The 18,279-nt window shown below is 45.8% G+C and overlaps 1 protein-coding gene across 1 annotated transcript in view; it reads right to left on the bottom strand.

Annotated features, from left to right (window-relative positions):
• Positions 1-596: 596 nt before the first annotated feature.
• Positions 597-18,279, bottom strand: part of LOC147104511 (solute carrier family 2, facilitated glucose transporter member 11-like) — a 124,736-nt gene continuing 107,053 nt past the window's right edge. The window contains exons 13-14 of the mRNA XM_085961871.1: positions 13,757-13,884; positions 597-8,675 (exon numbers count right to left, since the gene is read on the bottom strand). Of these exons, the coding sequence (XP_085817997.1) occupies positions 8,511-8,675; positions 13,757-13,884 (293 nt within the window). The 3' untranslated portion in view covers positions 597-8,510. The remainder of the gene's footprint in view (positions 8,676-13,756; positions 13,885-18,279) is intronic.

Here is an 18,279-nt window from a genome sequence, read left to right as displayed (position 1 = left end):
GACAAGCTGCGCATTCCTCTCACGACACTTCAAAGCCATCCTGTTTATCTTGGAAAGTCTGTTGCTCCACGATACAAAGAAGTTCGACTATTAACCCCCAACTCCCCAAAATGTCCAACATATAACTCTCCAGGATGTCCAACAACAGGTAGATCCCATTTTTTGGTCAATAGTAAATATTTAGATATTATATCGCCACTTCAACATTTTTTGTTTCTGTGAAGCAATTTTTTCTCTCCATAAAATCTGATTTGGAAGGTTTGGTGTGGTCCCCTTCACTGTAATGCTATTAAAATGAATTTTTGCAACATTTGTTTCAATCACCCAACTCTTATTTGTCCAAACCTTTGCTACTGCTTAAAAAAATAAGGCTTTTCCATATGGGGGGAAAAAAATCCACAAATTAAGTTCTGCCTTTGGAAAGAGAACCTACCTTTATTATATTTCTGTAACATTAGTGTATTGGTGTATTAGTGTTCAATTTATATGGATCGGTTATCTTTTTAACAAGTATTTGTGAATTGAACACTGCCCACTTGAGTAGCAGTAAGGCTGATTTTAGTTGCAGCCTTTCAAAAATTGATTTTTAAATGATACAATGTTAAAAATATTTTAATTGACATGTCAATTCTTTATTGATACATACAGTCATTATACTGATACTTGTAGGGTGCTCTTTAAGCCCTATTCGGGAATCTAATTAGTATCACCCAAGTGGATGGCACTGTTGAAAACTTTGGGTACAAACACATCTTCAACATCACAATTCAAACATGCTTCACTGCATTCCTGTTATCCACAATAGCATTTCATTCATTCATTCGCCAATGGTGCAGCATTATGAAGGGCTCCTGCCCAGGCACTGATGCTTTCTAATCCACGATTCAGTGAGTTTGCAGAAGATTCTGTGCACTCAATCGGAGGTCGGCTCAAGAAAAGCATTTCTTAAACTGAATTTATATAATTTAATACTATTAACATTGCTTAGTTCTAACAGGGTTTCGTATTGTCTCTATACTGTTCATCATACTAATAGTCCTCATATTGATGCCTTTGGAGAGGATCAGTTATCACAGTTCGACCTTTCATTATCAAGTTTTGATTGCCATGATGCAATCTGTTTTCCATGTCCTTGCACTGATTTTTTCGAGCATCTCTATTTTCCTTCAGCATCTCAAATTCCTCAATGTGGATCGTCACAATCTCAGGTCAATCTTATCCCTGCTGTGTTACTAACACCTGCGCGCTCTCTTATTCCTTTCACATCTGCCGCTGTTTCATTTGATTTTCCTGGATGCTTTGACTTGTTCCTACCATCTCCTAGAGTAATGGACCTATTTCATGTTGCTCAGCCATTGTTTGGCTTCACAGCCCTAAAACCTGCTGTTGGTATAGTGGTATGATAATACACACCTGGGGGCCACTTCAGACCCGCTGATCTGTGACCCTCGGGCAACCTGCCACTCCGTGCTTCTGTAAACTCTGCTACAGCTCAGGGGGAGGGTGGAGGGGAAAAGAGAGACCCTCGACAAAACGGTTTGTGAGTAACTGTGCTGTAGGACATGAGCTTCTCAGCAGTGGATAACTACAGCTGCTACTCACACAACAGGGAAGAGTCATTCAAAGAAAATAAGGAAAAGGCAAAGAAAAGAAAAGGTGTTTCAGGCCATCGAGCTCAACCCGCTAGCATGCAACCTCTTCAACTCAACTGGCTCTTGAACACCCCTAATTGTTTTGACTTCATGACCTTGCAAGTGCTTATCATCCTTTGATTGATACTTTTCCTCCATATCAGCTTTAAATTTATTTTTTAAAATTTATAGCCCCTTTGCCGGACTGACAAAGCAATATGCTGAATTCATCTTATCTATATACCATTTAGAACGCCAGTGAGGTCCCCCATTTACCTTCTCTTTTCTGGACTGTAAAGCATCTTTAACCTTTCCTCATAGCTCATCCCCTTTATACTTGGGAGCAGTCTTCTTGCTCTTCTCTACACCCTCGGCAAAGCATAAATGTCCCTCTTGTACTGCGGCATCCAGAGCAACAAACAAGTGGCCTAACAAGTGCATTATAAAGCTTCAGCATAAGTTGCATTTCATAGAACGGTTACAGCACAGAAGGAGGCCATAAAAGGAGTGGGGATAAAAGGAGCGGCAATCCGAAGCCCGAGAGCAGCGGTGAGAGCGGGACCAGCAGCAAGAGGCAGGGATATAAGGAGTGGCGACCCAGGGCCCGAGAGCAGCGGTGAGAGTGGGACCAGCAGAAAGAGGCAGGGATATAAGGAGTGGCGACCCAGGGCCCGAGAGCAGCGGTGAGAGCGGGACCAGCAGCAAGAGGCAGGGATATAAGGAGTGGCGACCCAGGGCCCGAGAGCAGCGGTGAGAGCGGGACCAGCAGCAAGAGGCAGGGATATAAGGAGTGGCGACCCAGGGCCCGAGAGCAGCGGTGAGAGCGGGACCACAGGCAGGAGAGAGAGAGAGAGGGGAAAAAGAAATATCAAGGAGTGACTTCACAGGACAACAGGTAGGTGATTGGTTGGTGACTATTACAGCATTTCTTTTCCCCCTCTAAGCTCGTGCAGTGGTTTAAACCAAGAGCTGGGGAACTATAATCATTACTTTATTAAATTAATAATTTAACTAGATAAACTAATTAATTAATACAACTATAAATAATCGTTTGAATGAAAACTTTAACTACTTAAATTAATTTAGGCTATCAGCTAAAAAAGGCTATGGGTAGATTTTCCTGAACCTGTCGGGAAGAAGGCGGGACTTCCCCTTTCGGGTTTTTGACCCGCCTACTTCGACGTCCAGCCAATCCACGCGATTTCCCCTTGATTGACCTTGTTAAGCCCGCCCAGCGGGCTCAGCAGGCCAATTAAGGGCCACCCGGCAACAGGTGACGTCACAGACTGCAATTTCATCTGTCAAGAGATTTTGACAGATGAAATATCAGTGTTTCACAGCTGTTTGAAGCTGTCAAACACTGACAGTCTGAGTTCTACCATGAGTCATTCTGCACAGACTCAGTTAGAACTCTTACCGGCACTCAAAGCTGCAGGCTGTCACTTTTGACAGATCGCAGCCATTCAGCTTTAAGTTCCGGGTGAGTGATAGGCTCCTGACGGCTACAGGAAGAAAGGCTGTGAAGGTAAGTACAGGTAAGTAAAAGTTCTTTACACACTTTAGACACACCAAACACACTTACCTTTACACTCATGCACCCATCACTCACCTGTACACCGACATCGCGACCCCTCCAACTCCTTCAACCCGACGGCCCGACTGCTCTAACCTGGCGTGGTTTGGAGCCGTCGGGAAACCCACACGAAACCCCTCAAAATAGGGATTAGGCTAAAAACTGCCTGTTAACTACCTGTTAACAGGCAGTTAATTGGCACTAATCCCTTCCCGCCCGGTTTCGGCGAGTCCCAGTGCAGGGCGGGTACCCGCCGCCCCTGAAACTTACGTGGGGCGGGGTTTTGGACGGGATGGTGTCAGGACCTCCAAATTCGGGATTTCCCCCCCCCCCCACATGCCTGAAACCCCGCCCGATGGCTGAGGGAAATTCGGGGCCTATGTATTGGGACGGTAGTATGTGGGAGTTTGTGGACAGCGAGACCGTCCCGGATTCCCACATCTGCAGGAAATGTCTCTGCTTTCAGTCACTCCGGCTCAGAGTCCTTGAGCTGGTGTGCGAGTTAGAGACACTCTGAAACATAAGGGAGTGGGAGGAATTTCTGGACAGTTTTATCCAGAATACAGTCACAGCCCAGAGGAAAGCACAGGTTCAGGAAAAGGAGGGTGTGACTGTTCGAGAGCTGGGTAGCGAGGACTTAGAAGAGGTTGAGAAGGAGGTCCCACAGACACTGGCCCTGTCCAACAGGTAGGTAGGAACAGGGAGGAGGTCCTGCTGAGAGAGTATCAGGAGTTAGGAGCTTAAGATAAACTACCCCGATATTAATTGGACAGAAGAGGTAGATAAAGGTAATAATGGAATGGAGTTCCTACAATGTGTACAGGACTCCTTTCTAACTCAATGTGTAAGAAGCCCAATAAGGGAGGATTCACTAAATAACAACAGAAAACGCTGGAAAAACTCAGCAGGCCAGGCAACATCCATGGAGAGAGGAACAGAGTTAACCCTTCTTCAGAACTGAGAAAAAAGCAGGAAATGAAACAGATTAACACAGGGAGGATTCACTATTGGATATAGTAATAGGGAATGAACCAGAGCAGATAAAAGAAGTAAAAGTAGGGGAACATCTAGGCAATAGTAACCATAATATAATACGCTTTAAGATAATAATTGAGAAGGACATAAGTATGACGAAGATCAGGGTAACAGATCGGAGAAAAGCCGATTTTGAGGAGCTGAGAATAGAACTTTGGAAAATAACATGGACAACAATATTAGCAAACAATGATGTAGAACAGCAATGGGAAACATTTAAAAGGGTGTTCAACAGAATCCAGGAAAAATATATCGCTATAAAACAAGAACAAGCTAAACACTAAAATGAGACAGCATGGTTGAATGAAGACATAAGGGAAAAATTGAGGGTAAGGAAAGAAGCATACACTAAGTACATGGACTGCAGGGGAGAGCATTACAAGGGAGAATATGAAGAGATTAGGAGAGGAGAGAAGTCAAAAAACAATTAGGAAGGCAAAGAGGAACTATGAAATTAAATTATCATAAAACAAAATAGTAAAATATTTTACAGGCACATCAATAAAAAAAGGAAGGTGGGGATGGGAATAGGGCCACTAAGGGATAGACAGGATAATACCACAGGCAGCGATAGAGAGATGGCAGAAATATTAAATAATTACTTTGCTTCAGTATTTACCAGGGAGGTAGAATAGGTGGACATGACATTGGATGATGAGATTAGAAATGAGATAACTGCATTTAAAATAAAGAGATATGTTAAATAAACTAATCAAACTCAAAGAGGATAAAACCCCTGGTCTGGATGGAATACATCTGCACATTTTAAAAGAATCTAGGGAAGAGATAGCAGAGACATTACTACACATATTTAATAATTTGTTCGCAAAAGGTGTAGTGCCAGAGGACTGGCGGATAGCTAACATAATACCTATAGTCAAGAAGGGAGATAGAACATGTCCAGGGAACTATAGACCAGTCAGCTCAACATCGGTGGTAGGAAAAATAATGGAATCCCTACTAAAGGAGAAAATAGAAAAACATCTAGAAACCAAAAATATAATAATCAATAGTCAGTATAGATTTCAAAAAGGAAAGTCTTGCTTGACCAACCTCACTGAATTTTTGAGAGTAGATAAGGGTAATGCAGTAGATGTAATTTATCTAGATTTTCAAAAGGCCTTTGAATAAGGTACCACATAATAGCCTAATAAATAAGGTCAGAGAATGCAGAGTCAGGAGACAACTAGCAGAATGGATAGCTAGCTGGCTTCAGAAAGCAGAGAGTAGGGGTAAAGGGTAGCTATTCAGACTGGCAGATAGTGGGAAGTGGTGTTCCACAAGGATCAGTGCTGGGACCACAATTGTTTATAATTTATATTAATGATTTAAACTTTGGAATCAAAAACACAATTTCTAAATTTGCAGAAGACACCAAATTAGTGGGGAGGGGGATAGTCAATACGGAGGAGGACTGCACCAAATTACAGGAAGACGTTAATAAACTTGCAGAATGGACATATAATTGGCAAATGAATTTCAACACAGGTAAATGTGAGGTATTACATTTTGGCAAGAAAAATGGGGCAGTCACAAATTACTTGGAGAATACAAATCGAAATGGGGTACAAGAGCAAAGGGATCTCAGAGTACAAATACACAAATCACTAAAAGTAGTGACACAGGGTAAGAAGGCCATAAAAAAGCAAACCAAGCACTAGGGTTTATTTCCAGAGGGATAGAATTGAAAAGTAGTGAAGTTATGCTAAACTTGTATCGAACCTTGGTTAGACCACACTGCGTACAGTTCTGGTCACCATATTATAAAAAGGATATAGAGGCACTGGAGAGGATGCAAAAAAGATTTACAAGGATGATACCAGAAATGCGAGGGTATACCTATCAGGAAAGGATGAACAGGCAGGGTCTCTTTTCTCTAGAAAAAAGGCGGAGGGGTGACCTAATAGAGGTCTTTAAAATTATGAAAGGTTTTGATAGAGTGGATACAGAGAGTGTTTCCAGTTGTGGGGAAGAACAAAACTAGAGGCCTTCAATATAAGATAGTCACCAAGAAATCAAATAGGGAATTCAGAAGAAACTTCTTTACCCAGAGAGTGGTGAGAATGTGGAACTCGCTACCACAGGGAGTAGTTGAGGTGCATTTAAGGGGAGGCTAGATAAGCATATGAGGGAGAAGGGAATCGAGGGTTATGCTGATAGAGTTAGATGAGGAAAAACAGGAGGAGGCTTGTGTGGATCATAAACGCCGAATGGCCTGTTTCTGTGCCGTATATCCTGTGTAATGCTTTGGGGGGAGAAGAAGCCAATGTAAGAATAGCAGGTTTGGGGCAATGGGTAAGCAGCATTGGACAGGATAATGGTGGTTGCGTTTTGAACAGGTTGGAATCCAGCGGAGAAAGGGAGGCCGGAAAGAAGGACAGTGGAGAAATCAAGAGTCTAGACTGACAAAAGCGTGTGTATGGGTTTTGCAGTGGTAGGGGTAAGGTAGTGGCAATGTTGTGTAGGGGTAAGTAAGCAGTCTTGATGATAAATAGGATGTGGGGTTTGAAGCTCAACTCGGGGTTGAACAGGATGCCAAGGTTTCACACAGCCTAGTTCAGCAAGTGGACAGGGAGGGAAAGAGAGTCAATGGGAGGGGGGCGGAGTTTATGGAAGGAGTAAAATACAATGACTTTGATCTTCCTGGTATTCAGTTGGTGGAAATTTTGACGTAGCTACAACTTGATGTTTTATACTCCTTCCATAAACTGCGCTCCCCTCCCATTGACTCAATTTCCCTCCCTGGCCACTTGCTGAACCAGGCTGTGTGAAACCTTGGCATCCTACAGGTAATCCTACAGCACAGAGGTGATCATGGGGTCAAGAAGGTGGTGGAGAGGTAGAACTGGGTGTTAGTGTACATATGGAAGCTGATCCACAATTGTGGATGACGTCACCAAGTGGCAGAATGTAGATGAGGAAGGGGATTGGACCAAGGATAGATCCTTGGGGAACTCCGGAGGTAATGGTGCAGGGGCAAGAATAGATGGAGATTGCTGCAGATGCTGTGGCTACAATCAGATAGGTAAGAGTGGAACCAAGCATTGGCAGTCTCATTGAGCTGGACAATGGAAGAGAGGCGTTGGAGGAGGGTGATGTGTTCAATCATGTCAAAGTCTGCAAAGGGCTTAAGGGAGCCGAGGGGGGATAATGCATCATGGTCACAGTCACATAGGATGTCATTTGTGACCTTGGTTAGGGCTGGTTCAGTGCAGTGCAGGGATGACAACCTAATTGGAGAGATGCAAACAGGGAGTTGCAGGAGAGATGGGTTTTTATTTGAGAGGCAACAGCCTAAAGGATTTTGGAGAACAAACAGAGGTTGGGTATCAGCATGAATATGTAGTATAACCCTGTGCCTGCAGATGATGCCACAAGGACCACTAACATGTAGATGAAGAGAAAGGGGCTAAGAAAGAAAAAAAGACTTGTACTTATAAAGCTCCTTTCATGACCTCAGGATGTCCCAAGGCGCTTTACAGCCAATGACGTACTTTCGAAGTGTAGTCACTGTTGTAATGTAGGAAACACAGCAGCCAATTTGTGCACAGCAAGATCTCACAAACAGCAATATGATAATGACCAGATAATCTGTTTTTGTGATGTTGTTTGAGGGATAAATTTTGTCCAAGCCACCAATATTCATAAGGAAAGATCTTTGGGGGATCCTGGAAGTGACTTTGCAGGGGTGGGAAGAGAGGCTGTTGCTGGAGATGTGCTGGCTGCATCTGGACAGGTAGAAGTGGAATCATACAAGGACAGTCCCACAAAGCTGGACAGTGGAGGAGAGGAGGCGGAGGAGGAAGGCATAGTCAAAATAAACTATAATCATTATTATCTATATAGACAAGAAGTTCTGACCTGAAATGTTAACTCTGTTTCTCTCTCCACAGATGCTGCCTGACCTGCTGAGTATTTCCAGCATTTTCTGTTTTAAGTTCTTAGTGAGGCTGTGCAATATTTTGGTGTGAGCTCTTCCTAACACAGGTTTAAACTGAGACCAAGTTTTCACTAATGAAGTTCGGTTCCACAAACCAAATCTGCTGAGCAATTTTCTGCTGTAATCTGCAGATTCTCTGCCACATCAACTGGACCATCAACTAAACCTACTTCTGCCATCAGTTCTCAATCCAGTGAAACAGACAATAAATAGGAAAGCTAGACTGGCCATCAACGAGCCAGATACTACATAATGATGTCGTGCAAATGCAGCCAGAACTGCTAAATAGTCATTACAATATGGCTGGCTTTACAGTCTTTTCACTGTTTTATCACAACTTGTTCTGGCTGAGCCCGCTAAAATTGCGCTTGTCAAACTCCTCAGAAATTTCCAGAAAGGTCTTTCCTTTCGTTTCTGGCAGGAAGATTACAATGAATAAAGCGGCGAGAAAGCTACAGGAAAGGAACGGCACATAACAGAAACTGCCAAATCCCTCCTGAAAGACAGAAAAACAGGGTGAGTGCAAACAAACAGGTTTATTTTCTTCTAAAAGATACAAGGAGGGTAAGCTGTGAGGAGGATGTCGTGAAGCTCCAGTACGATTTGGACAGGTTGGGTGATTGGGCAGAAACATGGCAAATGCACTATAATGTGGATAAATGTGAGGTTATCCACTTTGGTGGCAAAAACAGGAAGGCAGATTATTATTTGAATGGCAATAGATTGGGAGAAGGGGACGTGCAACGAGACCTGGGTGTTCTTGTGCACCAGTCGCTGAAGGTAAGCATGCAGGTGCAGCAGGCGGTTAAGAAGGCAAATGGTATGTTGGCCTTTGTAGCGAGAGGGTTCGAGTACAGGAACAAGGATGTCTTGCTACAGTTGTACAGGGCCTTGGTGAGACCACACCTTGAGTATTGTGTGCAGTTTTGGTCACCTTACCTGAGGAAGGACGTTCTTGCCATGGAAGGAGTGCAGCGAAGATTCACCAGCCTGATACCTGGGATGGCAGGAATGACGTATGAGGAGAGATTGTGTCGATTGGGCTTATACTCACTGGAGTTTAGAAGATTGAGAGGGGATCTCATCGAAACCTATAAAATTCTGTCAGGCCTGGACAGACTAGATGCAGGAAGGATGTTTCTGATGGCCGGGGAGTCCAGAACCAGAGGTCATAGTCTAAGGATAAGGGGTAAGCCATTTAGGACTGAAATGAGGAGGAATTTCTTCACCCAGAGAGTGGTGAACCTGTGGAATTCTCTGCCACAGAGGGCGGTGGAGGCCAGTTCATTAAATATATTCAAGAAAGAGTTGGATATATTTCTTAAGGCTAAAGGGATCAAGGGATATGGGGAGAAGGCAGGGACAGGGTACTGAATTTGGATGATCAGCCATGATCTCACTGAATGGCGGAGCAGGCTCGAAGGGCCGAATGGCCTACTCCTGCTCCTATCTTCTATGTTTCTAAGTTATTTTGTCATTTTCTACCTTTCCCTTTTCTCGGGTTTCCTTATCCCACCTCCTTTCCAGCAGTTCTGCCCCTTGGCTTCGCTTTTTTTTATTCGTTTATGGGATGTGGGCGTCGCTGGCAAGGCCAGCATTTATTGCCCATTGCTAATTGCCCTTGAGAAGGTGGTGGTAAGCCGCAATCTGTGTGGTGAAGGTACTCAACACAGTGCTGTTAGGGAGGGAGTTCCAGGATTTTGACCCAGCGACGATGAAGGAACAGCAATATATTTCCAAGTCAGGATGGTCTGTAACTTGGAGGGGAACTTGGAGGTGGTGGCGTTCCCATGCGCCTGCTGCCCTTGTCCTTCTAGGTGGAAGAGGTTGCAGGTTTGGGAGGTGCTGCCGAAGAAGTCTTGGCGAGTTGCTGCAGTACATCTTGTAGAGGGTACACACTGCAGCCACGGTACGCCGGTGGTGGAGGGTGGATGGGGTGCCAATCAAGCGGGCTGCTTTGTCCTGGATGGTGTCAAGCTTCTTGAGTGTTGTTGGAGCTGCACTCATCCAGGCAAGTGGAGAGTATTCCATCACATTCCTGACTTGTACCTTGTAGATGGTGGAAAGGCTTTGGGGAGTCAGGAGGTGAGACACCTGCCGCAGAATACCTAGCCTCTGACCTGCTCTTGTTGCCACAGTATTTATGTGGCTGGTCCAGTTAAGTTTCTGGTCAATGGTAACCCCCAGGATGTTGGTGGGGGATTTGGTGATGGTAATGCCGTTGAATGTCAAGGGGAGGTGGTTAGACTCTCGCTTGTTGGAGATAGTCATTACCTGGCACTTCTGTGGCGCGAATGTTACCTGCCACTTATCAGCCCAAGCCTGAACGTCGTCCAGGTCTTGTTGCAGGCAGGCATGGACTGCTTCATTATCTGAGGAGTTGTGAATGGCACTGATCACTGTGCAGTCATCAGCGAACACCCCCATTTCTGACCTTATGTTGGAGGGAAGGTCATTGATGAAGCAGCTGAAGATGGTTGGGCCTAGGACACTGCCCAGAGGAACTCCTGCAGCGATGTCCTGGGGCTGTGATGATTGACCTTCAACCACTACAACCATCTTCCTTTGTGTTAGGTATGACTCCAGCCAGTGGAGCATTTTCCCCCCCGATTCCCATTGACTTCAGTTTTACTAGGGCGCCTTGATGCGACACTCAGTCAAATGCTGCCTTGATGCCAAAGGCAGTCACTCTCACCTCACCTCTGGAATTCAGCTCCGTTGTCCATGTTTAGACCAAGGCTGTAATGAGGTCTTGGCGGAACCCAAACTGGGCATCGGTGAGCAGGTTATTGGTGAGTAAGTGCTGCTTGATAGCACTGTTAATGACACCTTCCATCACTTTTGCTGATGACTGAGAGTAGACTGGTGGGGTGGTAATTGGCTTTTGCTGTATCCAGTGCGCTCAGCTGTTTCTTGATATCACGTGGAGTGAATCGAATTGGCTGAAGACTGGCTTCTGTGATGGTGGGGACCTCAGGAGGAGGCCAATATGGATCATCCACTTGGCACTTCTGGCTGAAGATGGTTGCAAACACTTCAGCCTTGTCTTTTACACTCACGTGCTGGGCTCCACCATCATTGAGGATGGGGATATTCATGGAGCCTTCTCCTCCCATTAGTTGCTTAATGATCCACCATTCACGACTGGATGTGGCAAGACTGCAGAGCATTGATCTGATATGTTGATTCTGGGATCGCTTAGTCCTGTCTATAGCATGCTGCTTCTGCTTTTTAACATGCATGTGTCCTGTGTTGCAGCTTCCCCAGGTTGGCACCTAATCTTTTGGTACGCCTGGTGTTGCTCCTGGCATGCTCTTCTACATTCCTTATTGAACCAGGGTTGGTCCCCTGGCTTGATGGTAATGGCAGAGGTGAGGAATATGCTGGGCCATGAGGTTACAGATTGTGGTGGAATACAATTCTGCTGCTGCTGGTGGCCCACAGCCCCTCATAGATGCCCAGTTTTGAGCTGCTAGATCTGTTCTGAATCTATCCCATTTAGCACGGTGGTAGTGCCACAGAACACAGTGGAGGGTCTCACACTGTGCGGTGATCACTGCTACCAATGGACAGATGCATCTGCAACCGGTAAGTTGGTTAGGATGAGGTCAAGTAGGTTTTTCCCCTCGTGTTAGTTCTCTCACCACCTGTCGCAGGCCCAGACTGGCAGTTATGTCCTTCAGGACTTGGCCAGCTCGGTCAGTAGTAGTGCTACCGAGCCACTCTTGGTGATGGACATTGAAATCCCCTACCCAGAGTAAATTCTGTGCCCCTGCTACTATCTGTGCTTCTTCCAAGTGGTGTTCAACATGGAGGAGTACTAATTCATCAGCTGAGGGAGGGCAGTAGGTGGTAATCAGCAGGAGGTTCCCTTGCCCCTGCTTGGCCTGAAGTCATGAGACTTCATGGGGTCCAGTGTCAATGTTGAGGACTCCCAGGGCCACTCCTTCCCAACTGTATACCACTGTGCCGCCACCCCTGGTTGGTGATGGAGGAGTTTGGGAAAGGTATGATTCTGTGAGTATGACTATCTGTTGCTTGACTAGTCTGTGGGACAGCTCTCCCAATTTTGGTTTCATTATTTTATTATTATTAATTATTGTGCTTCGTAGCAGTTTGTTACACCTGAGTGGCTTGCTAGGCCAGGTAAGGACGGCAGATTTCCCTGAAGGACATTAATGAACCATATGGGTTTTTACAACAATCTGATACAAGTAATTATTAGTATTCCCCAGCTGCCGTGGTGGGATTTGAACTTATGTCTCTGGATCATTAGTCCAGGCCTCTAGGATTACTAGCCCAGTGACATTACCACTATGCTACCGTTCCCTAATGGTAGAACTTCTGTCTCAGAGTCAGATGGTTGTGAATTTGTCCCACTCCAGAGAATTGAGCACATAATCTAGGCTACCACTCCAGTGCAGTACTGAGGGAGTGCTGCACTGTCAGAGGTGTTGCCTTTCAAATTAGATGTTAAATCAAGGCCCCATCTACCCTCTCAGGTGGACAAAACAGATCCCAAGGCACTGTCTGAAGAAGAGCATGGAATTTTTCCGTGTTCTGGCCAACATTTATCCCTCAACCAACTTCACTAAAACAATTTAATTAATCATTTACCTGACTGCGGTTTGTGAGACCTTCCTATGTGCAAATTGTTGTTGTGTTTCCTACATTACTGCAGTGACTACAGTTCCAAAGTACTTCACAGAAATCACCAAGTAGTGACCAAGAACAGCTGTAGGTGGCTCTCCCATTGGGCAAGCACCTGGCCTCGAACAGTACAATCAGGACTGGAAAAGCACAAAGTTTCAAAAAGCCAGCACAGGGACGATGGGCCGAATGTCCTCCTTCAGTGGTGTATCATTCTATGAACGTGGGGATTGATGGAATGGAGACCCGGTCCAACAGCATATGTTCCACCTCCAACGCAGCAGCTCATCAATCCACCAACCAAGAGTAATACCAATGCCCAAGCTACCTGACTGGGACTGTGGGCAGATCTGGGATGCAAGAACAAAGTGCAGCAACAACTTTCTATAACTGGCCTGAGATCCCCAAACTCCATTTCAGTCCATGATACTTTTATGACATATGCTGGTGCAATGTCCTCATTGTCCAAGAACAGAGAGAAGTCTACCTAGAATCAGAGTGAGCTTCGGCTTTGTTTAGTTGGTGGTGCTGTAAAATGGTGCTGCAAGATGCCCAGATTTGTGCCAGGTGATTACTCACATGATGACGGGTGCTGATGGGGGGGGCCGGGGTTTGGGGGGGGGGCGGAGAGAAGAGCTGAGCCACAGCAAGCTGTTTTTAATGGAGAGCGAAGGAAAATCATTTAGCCATGCACCCCAGGCCACTGCTTTATAACTCCTAAATAGCGGCTGAGGCGTGAGAATAGATTCCCTCTGCTCCTCAAGCTAGATAATGGTATAAGGGTCTCAAGAAACCAGAGCGTGGGTGGGGAAAGAGAGATTTGTTTTAAATGGGGAAAAAAGGCTGTGGTTTGTCAGGAAGCAATAATACAGCAAGAGGATAGCTTGTCATATGAAGTTAAATTTAGTTTGTGTTCAATATACTTACTACGATGAATGGGAAAGTCACCCCAGTAATAGTAAGGTTTATCCAGAGCAGGGAGCCATTGATCATGTAGGCTGTGGGCTGTGCAGTGTGGCCAAAGATCTCCAACGGGATGACCCCAGTTACTCCAGCTAAGGGCAAAGAAGTCACAATGGATTTAGAAGTTGGGATGCACCAGCACCCTCGGTATCGGGGTGTAACGAGACATTCTTCACGAGCAGTCAGCAGAGGAGAATACAGTCCTCGCACACTATGGTCATTGTAATTGAGATACACAACAGAGAGCACCGGTGTAGGGTGTGACGCTAAACCAAATGGGGCCCCGGTAACTCCTCATGATTGTTCAAACATTACTGCTCACCGAACCCAGCTGCTTGTTTGCATCATCTGATAAGAATGAACACCATGTCACAAGACTGCCACATCATTGGCAACACCACCTACTGAGTTAGCCACCCTCTGCGGGCTTCCAGGCACAAATTTTGACATTCCTGGATCAAGAAGCTGAAAGATTTCAGTGCTGGGAATGAAATAAAGCTCCCTCTACAGCACCCCAACAGCTCCCAAGTCAGGCAGGGCAAAAGTTAGATGCACAATTTCCTGCTTTTCCATTAAGCAGGTTGCACGTCATTCAACCCAATAACTCCCTCACTGTGACTAGAGTATCTGTTGCCCCCTTTGTTTTTTTTGTCATGATTCTACAAAAATGCTTATTTATCTTTCAGTTTGAAGAGCTCAGGCTAAAATATTAAATATTAACCAGCACTGGATGAGTAGAAATTTCCTTCAATTAAATAGTGGGAAGACCAAAGCCATCGTCTTCGATTCACATCACAAACTCCATTCCCTTTCCACTGATTCGATCTCTCTCCCCGGCAAATATCTAAGGCTGACCAAGTCTGTTTGCAACCTTGGTGTCATATTTGATCACGAATTGAGCTTCCTACCTCATGTCCGTTCTATCACTAAGACTGCCCATTTCCACCCTCGTAATATCGTCTGTCTCCACCCTTGCCTCAACTAATCTGCTGCTGAAACCTGTAGTGTATGTGCCTTTAAGTCAGAACTACTTTTACAGCTCCTGTATACTGTAGTACCGGCAGTGACCACACCGGTATATAAGCTGTGCGCATGCCTCTGTACCCCCAGTCTTGAGACTACCCTCGTCCAGTAAAGACCTGTTTATTGTTAACTAGCTGGGGGAGCCCAGCTTTGCCAGGGCTGTTTTGGGCCGGGCGGTTTAAATCGAGTGCCAGGCTTTGGGGCCTCTCTGTGTCCCTCTGTGAATCTGGTGCCGGGCAACATTTTAAATCGAGTCCCAGGCTTTTTGGCCCTGTCTCTGTGTCCCTCTCTCAATCTGCTGCCGGGCAACATTTCTACCTTTTAATACCTTGAAAGATGAAAGTGAAAGTACTTATAAAACGTTTTTGGTAAATCTTTTAAAAATAACATAAGAGATACTAATGTTTTCGAAGCTGCATCAGCAGATTTTGAGCTGGAAGGAGTTGAAGCAGCAATGGTGTTTTTAGCTTGAGGCAATGGATGCCACATCCCTGAGATGAAAACGATTAGTCCCGCCCACACACACACACCGATTGGCCAACCGTCAGGGGACTGTACTGTAGGATTGGTCAATCGTGACGGCACAGGATTGGTCGAACCTTGACGTCAGTCAATCAATGCTAAGTAGCAGATAATGAGTTTAATTTTGAAGGTTTTTTGCATAAGGGGCGAACAATTTTTGTCCGACCGAAAAGTAAATACGCTTACGACCATCCCGGAACCGTAAGCTTTCTTCGGCGGTAACGCGCGCGTAGGTACGCTCTATAACTTTCGAGCGCATAGTCGGACAGACGCACACCCGAGGACAGAAGGACAGACAGACAGATAGACAGACAGATCGATTCGTTTATATATATATAGATGTACAGCATCCGTGTGATTATTTAATAACAGCATATCCTCTGAATCACGGATCTAACAGTGGTGACGAGTGTCGATTCGAATCTACCTGCAACTTTAAAAAAAAAAATAGTCGAGGCCTGGAACACGGGCGTCGACCATGAGCAACCGCCCAGCCGTCAGGCAGAGATTGAACTTCGCAGGGGAGGCTGTGGAGAGCCGGGCTTGGTTCCCCAGCCACGACGAGCAGCAAGAGACCGACGACAGGTCCAGCGCAGACCCTTCCCGAGCAGCGGCAGCTGGAGCCAACCGACGGCAGAGAGAAAGCTGAGCAGCGTCGACGGGGTAAGACAGAGGGTGAAGAGCGCAGGGCGCAGCCGGGGGTTGAACACCGAGTGGCGTCGAGAAAAAGAAAACAAACCGGAGAGAGAGAGGGTAAAGAAACAGCCGGGTTCTAGACTGAGCGGCGTCGAAAAATATAAAAAGAAGAACGCGCAGAGCACGGGCTCTTGGGCTGAACAGGGTCCGCGGGGCGAAGAAAGGGGAGCGCGGGAGACGCCATTGAGCCGCGGAGAAAAAGGAAGAGCGCGGGAGACGCCATTTTTAGAAGCCGCAGCGGAGAAGAAGGGCGAGCGCGGGAAGGAAGGAAAGCATGGGAGACGCCATTTTGTGCCAGCGGAGACGAAGGGGAAGCGCGGGAGGCGCCATTTTTGACAGTTAACTCACACCCAAGGATGCCGAAGAGTGGCAGTATCTCTACGTTTGACAATGAAGTCGAAGATTGGGCGACATATGTGGAACGTATTGAGGTGTACTGCAGGGCGAATGAAGTGCCAGATGCTAATAAAGCACTGGTTCTGTTAAATTCCATGGGTGCAAAAACTTATGGGTTACTGTGAAATCTAATACCCCCAGAGAAGCCGGTAAACAAGAATTTTGAAAGCATAGTAGGAATCCTACAGGACCACTTAAACCCCACACCGCTGCTGATAGCAGAACGATTTAAGTTCCATAAAAGGAACCAACACAAAGACGAAAGCAATGCTGAGTACCTAACGGAACTGCGCAAGCTATCGAAACACTGCCAGTTTGGAGCGGGACTAGCAGATACGTTAAGGGACAAGTTTGTGTGTGGGCTACAAAGTAAAGGAACCCAGAAACGGCTTCTATCAGAAAAGGATCTTACGCTGGACAAAGCTTTCAGTATGGCAGTATCACATGAAGCAGCCGCAAGGGGCGCTGCAGAGATACAACGGAGACCGCAAGAATATGGCACCAACGAAATGTCCTATGGAACAGGGAAGTGCTATCGCTGCGGCAGAACAACACATGACCAGAAAGATTGTTGGTTCAAGGACCAAGTGTGCAGACAGTGTGGGAAAGCAGGACACATAGCAAGAGTCTGCAGGTCTGGGAAGAAAACCAACAGTAAGAAATCTCCACAGGAGAAGTACAAAAAGGTACACCAGGTGATGGACAGTGGTTCAGATGAACAGAAAAGTGACACAGACTCCGGAAGCAAGGAGCTGGGTTGTCTGAAAGTACATAAGGTAACCGAAATGGAGGATCACCAGACTATCTGGGTTACACTCAAGATAGACGGAGTCCAAGTGAAAATGGAATTGGACACAGGGTCAGTTCTAACAGTCATAAATCAAAGAGACTAAAGCGGCTATTTTCACACATACCCTTGAAAGCTACAGAGATTGTCTTGAAGACGTATATGGGGCAAAAAGTCTACCCCAAAGGAAAAATAAGGGTGAAAGTGACATATAAAGGCCAGGAAATACCTAAAATGGATATATATGTATTGCCAGATGGAGGACCACCACTGCTAGGACGTGAATGGATCCAGAAGATACAATTAGATTGGCATTCCATACAGGCACTGAAGGTTGAGGCCAAAAAGGATGACGACGTCACACCTGGACGACTGTCAAAAATGTTAACTGACGCAAAAGAAGTGTTCCAGGAGGGACTAGGAACACTAAAAGGAATAACAGCAACGATTAAAATAGGGGAAAATGCAAGCCCAAAGTTTTTGAAGGCCAGACCAGTGCCTTATGCGATCAGACCAGCTGTTGAAGCAGAGCTGGAAGGGTTGGAACATTCAGGAGTACTGTCCAAAGTGGACTGGAGCGAGTGGGCTACACCCATCATTCCTGTAATGAAGAGGTCGTTGAGTAATACGCCTGGGGAACCAAAGAAGGTCTGCATCTGTGGGGATTTTAAGGTGACAGTGAACCCAGTCCTTCACACGGTACAATATCCGCTTCCACGAATTGAGGATATTTCGCCTCGCTATCTGGAGGTAAACGCTTCACCAAAATTGATCTAGCCCAGGCGTACTTGCAAATGGAGGTAGAAGAAGCTTCGAAACAATACCTTACGATCAACACTCATAAAGGTCTCTATCAATACAACCGGCTGGTGTTTGGAGTAGCCTCGGCTCCGGCTATCTGGCAAAGGGCGATGGATCAGGTCCTGCAAGGGATTCCAGGGACCCAGTGTTATTTGGACGACATCTTGGTCACGGGCGAAAATGACGGTGATCACCTCGCCAACTTGGAGAAGGTGCTCACCAGATTAAAGGAGTATGGACTATGAGCTAATCACCACAAGTG

This window comes from Somniosus microcephalus, chromosome 19, assembly GCF_052327205.1.
Source record: "Somniosus microcephalus isolate GS21.2 chromosome 19, FLI_Smic_1.0, whole genome shotgun sequence".
NCBI classification, from domain to species: Eukaryota; Metazoa; Chordata; class Chondrichthyes; order Squaliformes; family Somniosidae; genus Somniosus; species Somniosus microcephalus.
The sequence above is the reverse complement of the archived record's forward strand: the minus strand, read 5'-3'. Positions and strand labels throughout refer to the sequence as shown.